The 15,412-nt window shown below is 39.7% G+C and overlaps 1 protein-coding gene across 1 annotated transcript in view; it reads left to right on the top strand.

Annotated features, from left to right (window-relative positions):
* Positions 1–14,818, top strand: part of ADGRB3 (adhesion G protein-coupled receptor B3) — a gene marked incomplete at both ends in the record, with an annotated part of 785,802 nt that extends 770,984 nt beyond the window's left edge. The window contains 2 exons of the mRNA XM_082855783.1: positions 8,210–8,314; positions 14,630–14,818. Of these exons, the coding sequence (XP_082711909.1) occupies positions 8,210–8,314; positions 14,630–14,818 (294 nt within the window). The remainder of the gene's footprint in view (positions 1–8,209; positions 8,315–14,629) is intronic.
* Between the last annotated feature and the right edge of the window lie 594 nt (positions 14,819–15,412).

Raw genomic sequence — 15,412 nt, 5'->3', positions numbered from 1 at the left:
AGATCTAAAATTAAGCCTCAGTGCAACCAACTGAAGTTATGTAATTGCCAGCACTGAAAAGGGATCTAATCATACGGTGTCCTTTGGAGCGTTAGAAAAATTGTTATTTTTCTTTTGTATTTGTATTTTTCTCTATGGCAACTGGTAGCAGACTCCCTAAGCGGATCCTTCTTCCTGTGCTTAGGATCCCAACATACAGCCAGGATATTATCGAAACATCTGCTGGTAAAGAAAGGAAGTGGCAACACCGCAACCCTGGATATTTTCTTGTGCTCTTTAATTGCTTTAGTTATTGCGTGATTTCTATAGGTGTCAAATCTTGCCAGAAAAAGTCTTTGAGGTATTACTTCTTTTTTAAGCAACCATTTAGTAGTGTTCCCCTTCGTCTATGTGCAACTACGCTTATGTAGCAGATGTCTCATAGATTGTGTTCAGAAAAGTTATGGCCGCATTGAGACGTTTAACACAATCTATCTGCCCTTTATGGATGGTCCTTGAAGAAAAGTTCAAGTTGTCCCCTCCCTATTTTAATCAGGCTGGATAAATTAAGTATGTTTAGGTCAGTCTTTCTGCTAACCCTCACCCAACCCCAGGAAGATTTACCACACAATGGCCAACTCAGGCATTTTGTCAGTGACAGAGAAACTTTGCCTCCTGGACTCCTGAAAGCATCTTCCCTTCACACACTCCCCAGAAACTACACATGAAAACAATATTCTCTTAACTCACATATCCATAAAACCCTGTGGGTAAGTGTCATACATGGGAAGAGCCCTTTCATGGAGCTGATCTCCAAGACAATATTGAGCAAAGAAAACAAAAGTTTGACTGGTCATAAAATGGTGGAACATGGATTCTTACTTTCTGGAAAATACACAGAAAATACTGTAGTGATGACCCTATGTTCTGTGACCAAACCTGTTACTGGATTTGTATTCCCAACTCCAAGCAGAGACTCGGTATATCGTAAGCATCTAATAAGGCTTTGTTGAGTGAGTGATGAAAAATTGAATTTTTAATCTGGCTTGATTTAGTAAAAAATGATCAAGCACTGTATCTGAGTTGGGGCAGAGAGCAGTGTAAAAAATGGACCACTATGGAGGTAACACCTCAAAGATAGCCACATGGGACTTCAAAGCTACCCACATCAAATATAACTCAAGGAGCTAGAAATGGCAGGTAGAAACTCCCAGAGGAGGAAAAGGCATAGAGATTGGCTGAGTGTGGCATGTGCAAGAAACAAGAAGCAAGTCAAAATTCACCATAACATGGGGTCTGTGGAAGAAAAGCACAGACAGAGGGGGAAATTTAGAAACCATATAGTGAAGGGCTTGCAACCATGGAAACAATTACCTGATTTGTTACTAAAAGCTGCTAAGTCTTTTCTGTTGTGTTTTGTTTTGTTTATTTTTAGTGAGGAATATTTTTAGGACTAATCTGGGCTACAGAAAGATAAATATGGCAGTAATAGGAAGGAGACATTATAGTATGGTGAATGAGGAAGTTGAAATATAAATTAGGAAGTGACTAGTCGAAGAAAGAAGAAATGAAGGTCCACTTCCTAGAGGTGGTAGGAAAGGAAATGGATAAAGGGACACTGCAGAGTCAAGATCAGATCCTTAACTGAGCATAGGGTCAAAAGGCAGGGGAGCAGAAGAAAGATAGCTCTATGTGTCTGAGCCTGGGTTCCTACTAGTACCACAAACAGATCCAGGGAAACCAAGGTGACATCTAGCTAGGATGAGTTGCATTTTAATACTTTAGGGATTAAGGTGACTAATATGATGTTAAATCAAAACTATTTGGCAGGTGGTTTAAAGTGTCTGTCTTGGATTGAGGACGAAGCTCAAGGAATTCTTAGGAATGCTATTACAAACCTCCATTCTGAAACCGTAATAGACATTGTTATTCTTTCCATGTTAAAAATACATGGAGAGAGGTATCTATTTTGTACCTTCTCTTGCAAAACCATGGGGATAAACCTTGTCACATTCTTCCATGGGAACCATGCAGCCTTTTAAACATGCCTTAGAATGTTCCTTTGACGTTTCTAGTGAGTCCTCCGCTCCCAGTAAACCCATGCTTCTCGCTCTGGGCAATGGTGGTGGGCAGCAGGCACAAGACAGCACCGATCCAGGGTGATCACGAAGTATCTTTGTGGGGACTTAATTTTATTGGAAGATTTGGGAGAACATAGTCAAGTAAGATAAAATATTATTTTATACTGATTTTATATCACTGTGAACACAGCTAAGCTATGACATAGAAGATAAAATTTAAATTAACTTCTAAATATCAATAGAAAGCATACGATTTCTTAGAAATGTCCTTTTCATAAAAGTCCCCTTCCTGCTTTGTCCCCGACCCCCAGCAGTGGGTACATTTTGTTAGTCAATCTGCACATTTTGGGAGGAAAAATTTGAGCACTGCAAACTTGGCTATATCCATCTCTTGTAGCCTCCTAAATTTAAACTGTTGCAAAATTATTTATTTGTAGCCAAGTATACTCTTGAGTGACAGTGACTATATATATATATATATATATATATATATATATATATATATATGCACACACACACCTTATTCGGTCTTTCCAGACCTTTTGTCTGGTTTCTTTTAAGCCCTGAGTACATATTTATTCAACTAGAAACATGTTTGAAACGTAAATAGACGCTGTAATGTCAGACATTTCAAATGGCTACAGGTTCTGTCTTATGGATACATTGGGACTCTGGCCAAAGAAAAGTACATAAATCATCCCCTTCCCACAAAGTGGCTTTGATTTGATAGTCAACCTTAATTTCTGCAATGTCTCTTGCTTCCTTGACATGGGTTTTCCCACCACTGCAGACTAGTATTCAACAGCCCACTCTGGATTGAAGCCTGTAAAGCAGTGAGATGAGTAGAGATAAACCTAGTTTTATATGAGTAAATATAGACATTGGCAGTATAGCTATATAAATGCCTAACACTGAAAAGGTAATTCGGGCCAAGTGGTTTCTAATTCCTAACAGCACATGATTTCCCAGCCCCATAATCTAAAGTTTATAGTCGGGAGATTCTCCAATTTTTTCTAGCAATTTCTTTCCATTTCTAAAAGTTTATATATAGTAAAGCCTATCTTATCTGTAATTCAGGCTTAAAGAGATTCCAACTCTATGATTCAAGACTCTGAATTTGGAAGAGAAAACCTTCAGTTTGTTTCAAACCACCTGCAGGCCCTTTATAAGACACTTGTACGGGAAATGAGGGAGCACAAGAGGACCAGAACAGAGAGGGAGGCTTTTTGTCTGGGGCCAATAAAATGAGTCTTCCCTCCAGTGGGGAGACCTCTTGAATAGAACGAGAGGGGGCGAGATTTATGATGGCCTTCCAAGGCCTATGTATCTATGACATCTCATTCATTTAAGTTATTCCACACCCATCTGTCGAGCACCTTCAGAATGTCAAACACCGTGCTAGGTGTCAGGGATGCAAAGTCACGGCCCACGAGGTGCTCAGAGACAAAATAAGGAGACCAGCCTTCAGACCAGAATTGCAGTACTTTGGGACCATTGCAGGGTGATCAATAGCCACAGAGCTTACGGCCTCTCTACAGAAGGCCCCTCACCCACCCTGGACTGTTCCGTCTCCTCTTCCATCAGAAGAATTGAGATGGCATGATCACAGACTTGAATGGTCCGATAAAGGATGCTCCCTGGACCTGCGGGGTCCATCTGAGACAGCGAGCAGCATGCAGAGAGAATTCACTTGGATTCAGAACGGATTCCAACCTCCCACCACCTGTGTGAGCTGGGAGCCTTACCGGCCTCTCAAGCTAAGTCTCCTAATCGGTCAAGTGAGATAGGGACCACCACCTCAAAGGGTTATTGTGAGGATTGGGAAAGCTAATAATGGCCACTCTGGCTCTTACCTGTGTGCTCCAGTGATGTGATTTATAGCCCTTTTTAAGTCTTCCAAACAATCTTCCAAGGTTATTCTGACTACTGAAACTGTAGCTAAAGGGAGGTTGGGTTTGGGGCCTCTTACCACACAACTTGAAAGCCACGGAAGTAAGATCGTAATCCAAATTTGTCCAGACCTAGAGCTGTTAGATTTGATATGTCCCAAGTACTTAATCAAGGAGATTGTTTGGGATGTAATAGGAGCTCAAGACATGAAGTTTATTCACATCCTAATTTTTCTCAGATATCTGAAATTTCATGAAAGTGTTTTACAGTGTATCACTTTTTCTCTAATTCCAACAATTAGAAGGCTGCCAAGACTGCCTCCCTTGAATTACAAAGATATAAAATAAAAGATAAGAGTCCTGTGAAAAAAGCTATTCGGGAGACACTACTTTTGTGCAGTTAGGTGGCTGGTCTTCTTGGGATAGCGCTTCAATACAGCTTTGAAAAAGGCTGAATGATAGTAATCTGAGTGCAGGGGAGCATTGCCAAGCATTTATCTTTACTGCAGAAGATGCCTGTAATATTTGAAAGGCGTTATAACTGAAGGAACCTGAATTTTATATGTATTGCCAATTAGAATATATTTGATCGCTTCAATAGAAACTCCACATGAGTTACAGTTTTGTCACAGAAGTCAATTTCTTTGAGACACAGGATGTTTAGGTCACAAAAGAAAGGAAAAGGTAAACAGATAAACACTAAGGTCTGTAAAAATCCTAAAAGAGCCATCAAAATGAACCAGTAAGATTTATAAGCATGAAAACTTCTAATTAGGTTAGCAAGATCATCAAAGGCATGACTGCTTCAAATAAATAATTATTTAGGCAAGTGAGTAAAGCAAGGGAAACCCTTATTACTTGTGACAACTAAAACTGCAGCTTAAGTTTTTATCCCAGAACACTACTGGGATAGAAACCATCCAATATTCACTGTGATGCTGGCTTTCTTGTCAATGGAACCTTCCCCACTAAGAAAAGCAGAAAGATGGACTTGAGTTTATGAACAAGAAGGAATCATGCATGGAAGGTCAAACTGGGCCCATGACAGATACGTGAGCTGCCCCTTGGCAACCCTAATGTGACACTCCTCTCAGAAGCAGCAGGCCATCATTGCTATGGTGATTTCTGGCTGTGCTAAGATGGCAGTTTCAAATAAGAATGATTATTTGGCATGAGGATGTTTCTAGATAGGAAGGGCCCTGAATTTTAGCATCTAAATTTTTCATTTGTCTTTATATTCATTTCCGGGTCCTTGAGCTTTATGGTTCAGAGTAGCTTTCATGAACTTACGGAGAACATTGCAAACTGCTCTTTGGTTATATCATAGTGGTATCCACCATATATATTTCTGAGAATGTCTTAACAATCCATCTCCTCAAAATAAAATCCACGCGGTTCAGAATCAGGCACTGCCCGTTCAATCAGGATATGATTTAAAAACTCCTATCAGTTAATGTATCCTCATTTCCACGGGATATATTTGACACTTTATTTGCTTCATTAAACATGCTTTTACCCATCAGAGATATTTGGTTACGAGAGAGAGAGTGACTTTGACTGACAGACAAAAGAGAACTTTGTTGGAAGGATATGGAAAAACTCACCTCTTGGCAGGGGACAGTAAAGACCTTGATGGACAGTTCCCCAGTGCAAAGTCGGGACCCTCTGATGAAATAGAAGATAAGTGGAAGATGACACGGCAAACCCACCACAGGGCCACATTAGAGCAGGCGTGCTGTGCCAGTAGTATCAACCATCTTAGAAGAAAATAAGTCCATCTCTTTGGAAAGGAATGATCTCCTTGAGGAAAGGGGATTTGGGCATAAGATTAAAAGTTGTACTAGGAATTCTCTGCATTTTATAAAATGGAAGAAAGAGAACAAACACGATGCAGGAATAACTGATTTGAGAATTTGAAACTTAAAAATGAGTATGTAAATATTGGGGAACTGACCTCACTTGGATTTCTCTTAGCAAATTTCCCTGTCACCTACTGCTATAACAGCACTGCTTGTTTTCCTTACCACAGTCTAATTTAACTTTCATTTGAGTTATTATGCGATTAACACCTAGGTCCTCCATTACACCTCAAACTATAAAAGGGCAGGGACTCTGCCAGATTTTGCACACCATTGTTACTCCCCCGTTTAGCTCAATATGAGATGTCATGAATATGTATTAACTGACAGAATGAAATATCGTTAGAGAAATGTCAGTACTATGACATCACTCCGACTGCACCCTAGCACAAAGTAACTGTGTGGTTAGACTCGTTATCATGAAAATCACTATTTGTAAGTTAGAGCCAGAGTCAATATTCTGATGACTATAGTTTTGTTTTGTTTTTTTTAAAAAAGCATTCCTCCCCCCCTCCCCGCCCCAAGTTCCCTGAAAGTCATCAGACCCGCCCATCCCCACCCCACCGTCAGAGTCTGGCTCCTGCAAAAAAAAAAAAAAAGCATTCCTTGTAACACAAATCCGTATTTTAGTCAGTGTCTTAGGACCTGGTGCTGCTGGAAATATTTGCCTCCCTAAGGATAGAATGTACTGCATTGTTTGCCAGCTACTTGGTCCTTAATATCCCTCCATCGCGTTGCTTATGCAAATCCCCCTCTCATCAGTCTTCATCAGCTATCACTAGTCAAGTTACGTTTGTCTGGTGTTTCTCTGCAAACCCTGTAAATCTGTTTCTTGTACTCTCCCGAAAATTGCAGGGAAGTTCATCACTCTGTAGCCGGGTGCTGTGTTTCATGCTCCTGTCACCAGTGATGGTGCCATGTTCCCATCTTCCCCACCTGATTCATCAACAGCGAACTCCAAGAGCTCAGAAGAGCCAAGGTGGAAATAATCCAGTAGAGCAAGACTTAAAATGGCAGAATTCTCTCTTATGAAAGTAGGCTAGTGAGAAGGGAAGAATTAGCTAAACAAAGTATTGCCTAAACACAGATTCATTAAATATAGGAAATTAAAGTTGGCCTAAGACAGAAGAAGCCTTTTTAAGATATGTTAAAAATGCCATTTGCATTTTTCTTTTGCCATCTTTGTTCGCAAGGAGATAAAGTGTTCTATGCAAATGTCTTTTGAGAAGAAAATTGGGCATTATAGATCTTCCCCCAAAGATATATTTCTTTTTTCAAAACAAATCCTTACTTTTGAAAATATTTGATAATTAAAACAATAGACCAAATGTTCAAATCCTAGCTTAGGCATGAATATAGTATACCCATGCAATCCACAAGAGCAAATGGTGAATTATGAATCGCATGCTTAAAAAAACTATAAAATCTTACACAAACGCGAAGGCATAATCTTGGAGAACCACCAAAATTTTGAAATTTTTAACTTTTAAAAATCACAGTAGAGGAAGGTATTTTCTCCTTTACACTTGTAAATACAGGGTATTTATTATCTAACTCTTCTTTGTTAGTGCTCTTTTAAATGCTCTGTAACAGAAAAAGATTCAGCTCATGGTATTATACTTACCCCAAGGTCATTTTTGATTTCTGACTTGATTTTTTTGAGTTATGATGAAGTTGGAAGAAGTATATCACCAGGGATGAAGGATATCAATAAATTGTATCTGTGGTTGTAGAAGCTCATCAACCACACAATTCATGCTCTGAATTCTAAGTGTTAAGATTCTGTACCATTTTGTAAACAAATATGTGAAACCTATGGGTCAGGTTTTCCTTCTGCGAAGCTCAATCACTATTCACAGGGAAAGTGTAAGATTTCAGATCTCACATTATATTTCAGACACTTTAGTGCTTTGAGTCAGCCTTAAATGGCAGGGCCGGGGAGTTTGCTTCCCCTTTAGTACAGCCAGCTAAGATTTTAGTGTTTATAGAAATAAAACATAAAAATGTAATATCTCCCATGACAAACACTGAGAGACTGTGGTGCTTTATAAGTCAAAATTTTTAAACTTTTTTTTACATTGTAACAATTTTTGTAAAACAGCTTTAACTTTGAATGATGAAAACCTTACAGAGGAATGACTGCTATATTTTTAATGCACCCACAGGAGAAAACTATTTTTGGTAATCTCGTAAGTGGAAGAAATAACCAATTCTTCATGTTCCAGAAGTGCGGACCATAAGACAAGGATTTGGTGCAAACCATTTGCATTTTTGGCATCTTCTGGGACCTTCTAGCTCCTGGAAAACTTGATTTCCCTTATTAGCATAGCAAAATACTAAATCTCTTCTTTTAACGCATAAATCAGATTAGAAACGAGAGCCATCTTACTCTCTTTTGCAGAAGGTCATGCATACAAGGAAGAGGCATATGGAACTGTTTCAGGAACTCAATCAGAAATTTCAAACTTTGGACAGATTTCGGGATATACCAAATACAAGCAGTCTGGTGAGTATGCTTTACTTCATCGGTGCCTGATGCCACGATAAAGATGCATCATGTCAGCTGTCCCCCCTGCCTTCGGGAAGCTCCCAGATGTCTTGGGAACACAAGAGTGGCAAACTGAAAAATAAGTAATAATCCCCCGAAGGTGCTTTGAAATGTACTAAGAGGCCAATTAGGAATGACAGAGTCTTTAAGTGTTTTATTCATATTTCAAATGTCCTCAATTATAAGGTCTAATTGCAATTAGTTATATATCAAAAATGTGCTGGATTCACTTGGACCTTTTATCATCAGAGTTAAAAGTCAGCTGATTCAAATTTCCAAGTACTTGACTAAATATTTTCATTAGAATGCCTGGCATTTTAAGGTCATTAAATGTAATATATATAACCTATATAATATAGATAGATAATATACATTATAAATGTATAATATATAAATAACACATATATCCGTCTCTCTCTCTCTCCATATATATATATATATGGAGAGAGAGAGAGTTGCTACCTAAAACTAGAGTGGTGGGTTTTGTCTACCAGAGTAGGGAAAAGAGTTTCAGGATACACATCAGCGCTGGGGGCTTTGATTGTTGATTGCAGCGATTCTCTTCACTCATTCCCACTACTATAATGCTAGCATAGGATGTAATCAAATAAAATGATGTTTTGCAGCTACTATGTGCATGGCACAATCAAAGCTCCAGAGAAGGCTGTATCGTTATTCGTGAGAGCACTGGAGCAGGCATCCAGAAATCAGTATGATGCTTCGACAAGATATTTCAGTTTTATGATGGTGCAAAAGCAATATGCATGCAGTAGAAGTCGTACTTTGAATTTTGATCTTTTCCCATGCTACTGAGATGTGGTCCAGTACTCTCTCGTGATGCTGGGCAGGGGCAGAGATCCACAACTCCCACTCAGCCCCGAGATCACGAGGGTGAACAACTGATACACTGACAACCGTTCTGTACCCAGACAACCATTCTGTTTTTCACTTTCAGTGCAGTATTCCATAAATTACGTGAGATATTCAACACTTTTTTATAAAGCAGGCTTTGTGTTAGATGATTTTGTCCAACTATAGGCTGATGTAAGTGCCTGAGTACCTTTAAGTTCGGCTGGGCTAAGCTATGATGGTCAGTAGGTTAGGTGTATTGAATGCATTTTGACTTATGATATTTTCAACTTATGATGGGTTTAGCGAGACATAACCCCGTCGTAAGTTGAGGAAGATCAGTAGAAGAAAGCTCAAGCAAGAGCTATCTGCTTGAGTTTTCTAGCAGACAGTTAGCTTCTGCTAAGAACTCGAGAGCTCAAGAACGATCTTGAGCAAATTACAAAGCTCAATTTCTGAACCTCAATTTTCTCCTTCTAATTTGGGCATAGAAAAACAGTCATTAATAATACGCTTCCTTCGATCCTCGCACTTTCCAAAGCGGGTGCGACCCTGAGATGCTACAAGCTGAGACTCAGCTCTGAGGGCTGGAGCTGGGACAGCCGTCTGACCCCACGCTTCTCCTCTCCAAGCGTGGCACTCCTTCTTTGCCTCACACTTTTGCAGGCCCTGGCTGGACCCACTCCTCCCAACCTCTGGCGTTCTGAAATACATGTCACTCTAAGGTATTTTGGGTCACTTTCTAATGCTAGTGATTCTTTCATATGTGTATGGGTCTTAATCCTGGCTTCCTGATTAGTATCATTAGCTTATCAACAGCAAGAATTTATGTGTCTTTGTGTTTTTCTTGTATTCTTCTCAGTACTGAGTATGATGCTGGTCGCGCATGGTAAGTGACCAGTAAACGGCCGCTCTTGATTTCTTGCATGTCTAATAGTTTAATCTGCATTTGTTAAATGAAGGTTATCAGAAGTATATACACTTTAACTCTTCATTGGTCTCTAAAGAGCTTGTGTATATCAGTCTATTTTCCTCCATACAGCAGGAATCATGTGTTATGTGGAATCATCAACACAGCACTAGGCGTAGAGAAAACACACGTAGTGAGTGGTTCTTTCTCCGTCTACCGCCCCTGGCCCAAATATTAACTTGTCAATTTTTAGTTAGCAGGAAAATGAAAATTGCACCATTGAGATTAGACCTAAACTCATTAGCTGCTCATTTTGAAATGTTGAAAGCTAACATTGAAATAAACTGAAGAAACTTCATTTTGTTTTTTTTTTAAGAGAAGGTTATGTTTACCAATCCAAAAGCCTTATGCAACAGATACAGCTGGCTGACTGCTATAATATGACTATAATTTCCCCTTGTATGGTCTGGGTATTAAATCATTAATGGCACAAATATCTGTATCTCAGTTTCCTGACAACCAAAATAGTCTACTAATTACAGCACAGCTCTGCAGCAGCCTGCCTTTTCTAGAAAGGATTTATAAATATTTATCATTTGGGAGGTTAGGAGTGGGGAGGATAGTTGTCATTGCTGCTTCACTATTGTCCTAAATACATGAGAACAGAGAAAAAAATCCTTATTCAGTTCTGATTAATAAGGAACGTGCGAGCGAGTTCACTATCCTTAATTCAGTCATATAATTCATAGTGGCACATTGCTAATGGAACAGTGCATAATTGGGTGGAGAAAGACATGTTCGAGACACAAACCTCAATAAAGTCTGTTTCATCTTTTTTTCCGGCTCCTAACTCACAGCACCTGCCTGGCACCTGCAAATGATGGTAATTATGTAGAATGTGGGGAATCAAAGGGAAACCAAAAGACCATTAAGTCCGTCTCCCTGCTCCAGCCCGGACAGCACCTGAATCCCTACAAGGGGTAGGCATTGTTAACAGCCTTTCCCTGTGAGTGTCTCCATCAGGATCCCACCCGCGCAAGCAGCAGCTACAAATTCTCCCTCTTTTAGGATGTAAAATATACACATTCTCTTTCCCTTTGTCCCCGCGATCCGTAGACTGGAGGGAAAGAAGGAAGAGAGGGAGGGAAGAAAAGGTGAAGGGAAGGAGGGAAAGAGGAAAGGATGGAGGCAGGAGGGACTTACAAGTCTGCCAGACCCTCCACCCCGGCTGGGAACGGAGGGAAACACGCAGGCAGCCCAGGCCATGTTTCCGGTGGCTCTGAATTCTCATATTCCATTAATCTTCTCTATTTATACAGCCTAAGACCATACTCGCATTTTTGGAAGTCTCACGCATGTTGGCCTATACTGAGTTTATAATTTATCAGACCTCTATCACACATGCTTCAGTTTACGTACATTGCCTCTGCTCTGTACTTGAGCTCAAAAAGCAAACCAACCAACGTAAAACAGTTACATCAAATCAGGAACTTGTACCAACTCTGACTGAATCTTATATCAGGATTTAGGCCTCCACTGAAAGCTTTCCTGGCCTGGGTGGCTCTCCCTGTGGAATTCAGTGATCCCCACGGGCTGTTCCAAGGTTGATCGTTCTTTGGACCGTTGGACAGTTTACACTTTCCACGCGAGAATCCATCCACCCCAAGCACAGAGGAAGATGGGTGGCCCCATGGGCACCACCCCCTGACTTCCAGCCCCCTCACTCCCTGGGGGTCCTGTTCCCACCCTGATTGCTGGGGGTGGCGGTTCTTCTCCACTCAAGGGTGTCCACACACTTGGGAACAGTGGTGAGAACCACAGCTCAGCAGGCAGTACTATGGGATGCCAGAGGAGATGAACCACATTAACTAATTTATTACCCACTAATAGAAGCTCTCGGAAATTCGATCGGTCCCGTACTGGCAATAATACTCTTTGAAATTAGAATCTAGACATCCTGACAGTGTTTAAAATGGGCCTTTTTAGTTCCTGTATCCATGGTGCTTGATCTTTAAAATATAAAAGGAAAATCACACTTGTTCCAAACATAATGAAACCTTTATTTTTAAAGCCAGTGAACTAACACTTTACATATCTTGAATCCTTTTAGGATTGAACTAATTCAACTTTCTGTCAAAGCTAGGATTCCCAGAAAGCTCCTTGAGACAGCCCTCCTCCAAGATGGATAAATCCACCCCATGGCTTTCCATTGATGACTGATGGCTCAGGTTCCTGTAGTGCCCTCTAAGGTCCAACCATTCTTCGTTGCCTACAAAATAAATTCCAAATTGCGAAGTAGCCTGGCAGGCGAAGCCCCTTATGATCTGGCTTTCAGTTCACGTTTGCCTGTTTTTTTCTGATATTTTTTTTCACTCCAGCTAAAATGAATTGGCACTGTTCTGAGATGTCCTATCTCCACGCTCTCTGGATTTGTACTTCTTGGTACACGTGCCTTTCCAGCCACCCGACCTCCAACCACACATATGCCTTCATGACAAAGCCCATTCTTCTATGCCAGCCTTAATGTCACTTTTCTCAGAAAGTTCTCTGTGCTCCACAAAGGGAAGCTGTATTTCCACCCTCTGAACTCCCTCAGCACTTTTTCCGGCTCGTAGATGTGGATATAACTGTATATTTTATACCTTCATTTAACTATAGACACCTTTATGATATGTATGATTACTATCTAGTGAGCATTTATTAAAATCAGGCATCATACTAAGCCCCTCTGTGTTTTTTATCTTTGCAGCCCCACAAAGTAGGTAATGAGCTGCACCTTTGGCCAACTCCTTTGGCCCAAAAGACAAAGCATATCTCTCTTTTGCAAATAGTAAAATTGAGATTCAGAGAAATTGTTCAAGGTCACATTCATATGGAATGGAGTAACTGGAATTTGGTACTGTGTGCATTGGGCTTAAATCTATGCTCCCTGGTGGACCATGTGCTTTTCACCAAGTGATTTATCACCTGACTCTCCCTAGCACCTAATACGATGCCAGCACAGAGCAGCTGGTAAATAAACATGGGTTGAAGGGAAGCAAGGAAGGAGACAGGGAAAGAAAAAAGAGAGAGAGAGAGAAGGGGAGAGTTATAAGACTATATAGTTCATGAGACTTTAGGGTATTAGACTAAATCAGAATTAATCCACTGTACATATCTCCAAAGTTAACTTTTTATTAAATCTTTACCTATTAGCTATTTTTTCTTGTGTGTCCTCATGATTAAAGCTAATAAGTGCTGAAAACATCTAACGTATTGAGAATTTTAATAACGTAATTTCTAGTTATAAGTATTTCTGTAAGTCGCCTCTTTAGCCTATCCCAACCAGAGAATGATTTTTAATATACTGAATGGAATCCAAATAATTATTCAAGTGCCTGTTTTATGTTCCCCCTGGTAATTGATTGTAGTCAGCTGAAGGCCAGAATTTGTGGGGGCATGAGTGGGGGGGAAGGGAGAGGGAGTAAAGGACGCATTTAACAACCATAGTTGTTTTAGCTTAAGTTTTTTCTAAGGAGATTTCAGTCATGATTTCCTTCTTGTTCTTTGATGTTATTCAGATTAGTGTATCCTATTCAAAGCCCTTCATTTTACAGAAATCTTTAAATCATACTTCTTTAAAATAGAGAAATTTTACTGCTAACTTTCAGCAAATACCAGACTATAAAAACCACAAATGATGTCTGCTCATGCAGTCATCGAGCACCTATAACATGGAAGGTCTCGGTGGTGTCATAATTAGGCAGATCTTAAATCTTAGGTAATTAGAGGGTGCGGACTGTGAAACTTAAGAAGAAATGACTTGTAGACATTTTTTTTAAATGCTTATATTGCTGGATATGTTTCCCCAAAACAGTGTGCTCTTTGAAAGGATTTGTGCTAGTGTGCTACCCAAGTATACAGAAAATTGTGGGGAATATACATCAGATAAAAAAATAGATTACACATAGCAGCATTTTCATATTCTAAAAACGATAATTTCTTGCAGAGAAACTAAACAAAGACAGTGATCTAAAATTTCATTTTATGAAATTTGGGTTAGTTTGGGTTTAGTTTGGGCTAGTTTGGGTTTACAGCTTTTAATGTTGCGTAACATGCCCTATGACATATCCTCAATTTTTTTTATCCCTCCAAAGATTCTGACAAAATACTTAAGTTTTCTACATTTAATCTTAGCAGGAACTTAACGCTCCTTCCTACCTGAACATATAGCCATCCTGACACTTCACAAGATGCCCCAAAACAAAACATCATCTACCTTGCCTTCTATAATACTATTCACTTCCTTTGATTGCTGGAAAATTTTAGGGTAACTCAAAAGAGGTGTTCATCAATTTGTTCAATGAAAGAAAACTAAAATCAAAACCATTTCCTGCAGCTGGCCACAATTTCAAATCATCTCTGAATCACATAAACTGGATTAAGCTTAGGAACAGGCTCTCTTCCTGGAAATTTCAACAAGCAGCAATCCTAGCCATCAAATAAATGACTCTCTTCCCCTCTCTTCTCGACAGGAAAACCCAGCACCAAACAAGAATCCATGGGACACTTTCAAAAACCCCAGTGAATACCAACATTACACCACAATCAATGTCTTAGATACAGAGGCAAAGGACACCTTGGAACTGAGGCCAGCAGAGTGGGAGAAATGTCTGAATTTGCCTCTGGATGTGCAGGAGGGGGACTTTCAAACAGAAGTTTAACAAAATCAAAATGGACTGAGGTGGAGACAAAATGTATTGCACTGACACTTAAGACTTGGGAAGCCTGACATTTCTATCCGGACAGTGTGACTCTCTCATGTCAGCACCTCCACATGCCACATGTCGGTGGTGTTTGCTTTGGTAACTTCTCCCTAGTCAGGCGAGTGGAGAGAAGCCCAGGTGTACAGTCCTGACCACCCTGTGTTGTAAGTACCCGTGGAATGGATTTGTAGGGTAAACTTTATAGATAAACCTCAAGCAACGATTCATGTTGTAACCGCTTCATATGGTTTAGTTTTCAAAAAACTTCACCATGAAGCACAATGTATATATTTATGCAGTTTTTAAAGTTTATAACAGTCTGTTTGGCCATTACTACACTTTTTACTTTATAATATAAAAGCAAAGTTTTTGTCATTAAATGAATGTTTGTTGAGCTACATTCTTCATTGCTTTAAATGCAATAAAGTAATAATCTCACTTTTATATGAATAATATATTTCACATCTTTATTATTGCAGTTTTCTCTAGAAAGCTCTGAGTAGCTTTCTCTGCTGCAGCTGTGTATAAAATATTTAAAATGTTGTATGGTGT

The sequence above is a fragment of the Leucopleurus acutus genome (genome assembly GCF_964270905.1).
Source record: "Leucopleurus acutus genome assembly, chromosome: 15".
NCBI classification, from domain to species: domain Eukaryota; kingdom Metazoa; phylum Chordata; class Mammalia; order Artiodactyla; family Delphinidae; genus Leucopleurus; species Leucopleurus acutus.
This window is presented reverse-complemented; position numbering and strand designations above follow the sequence as displayed.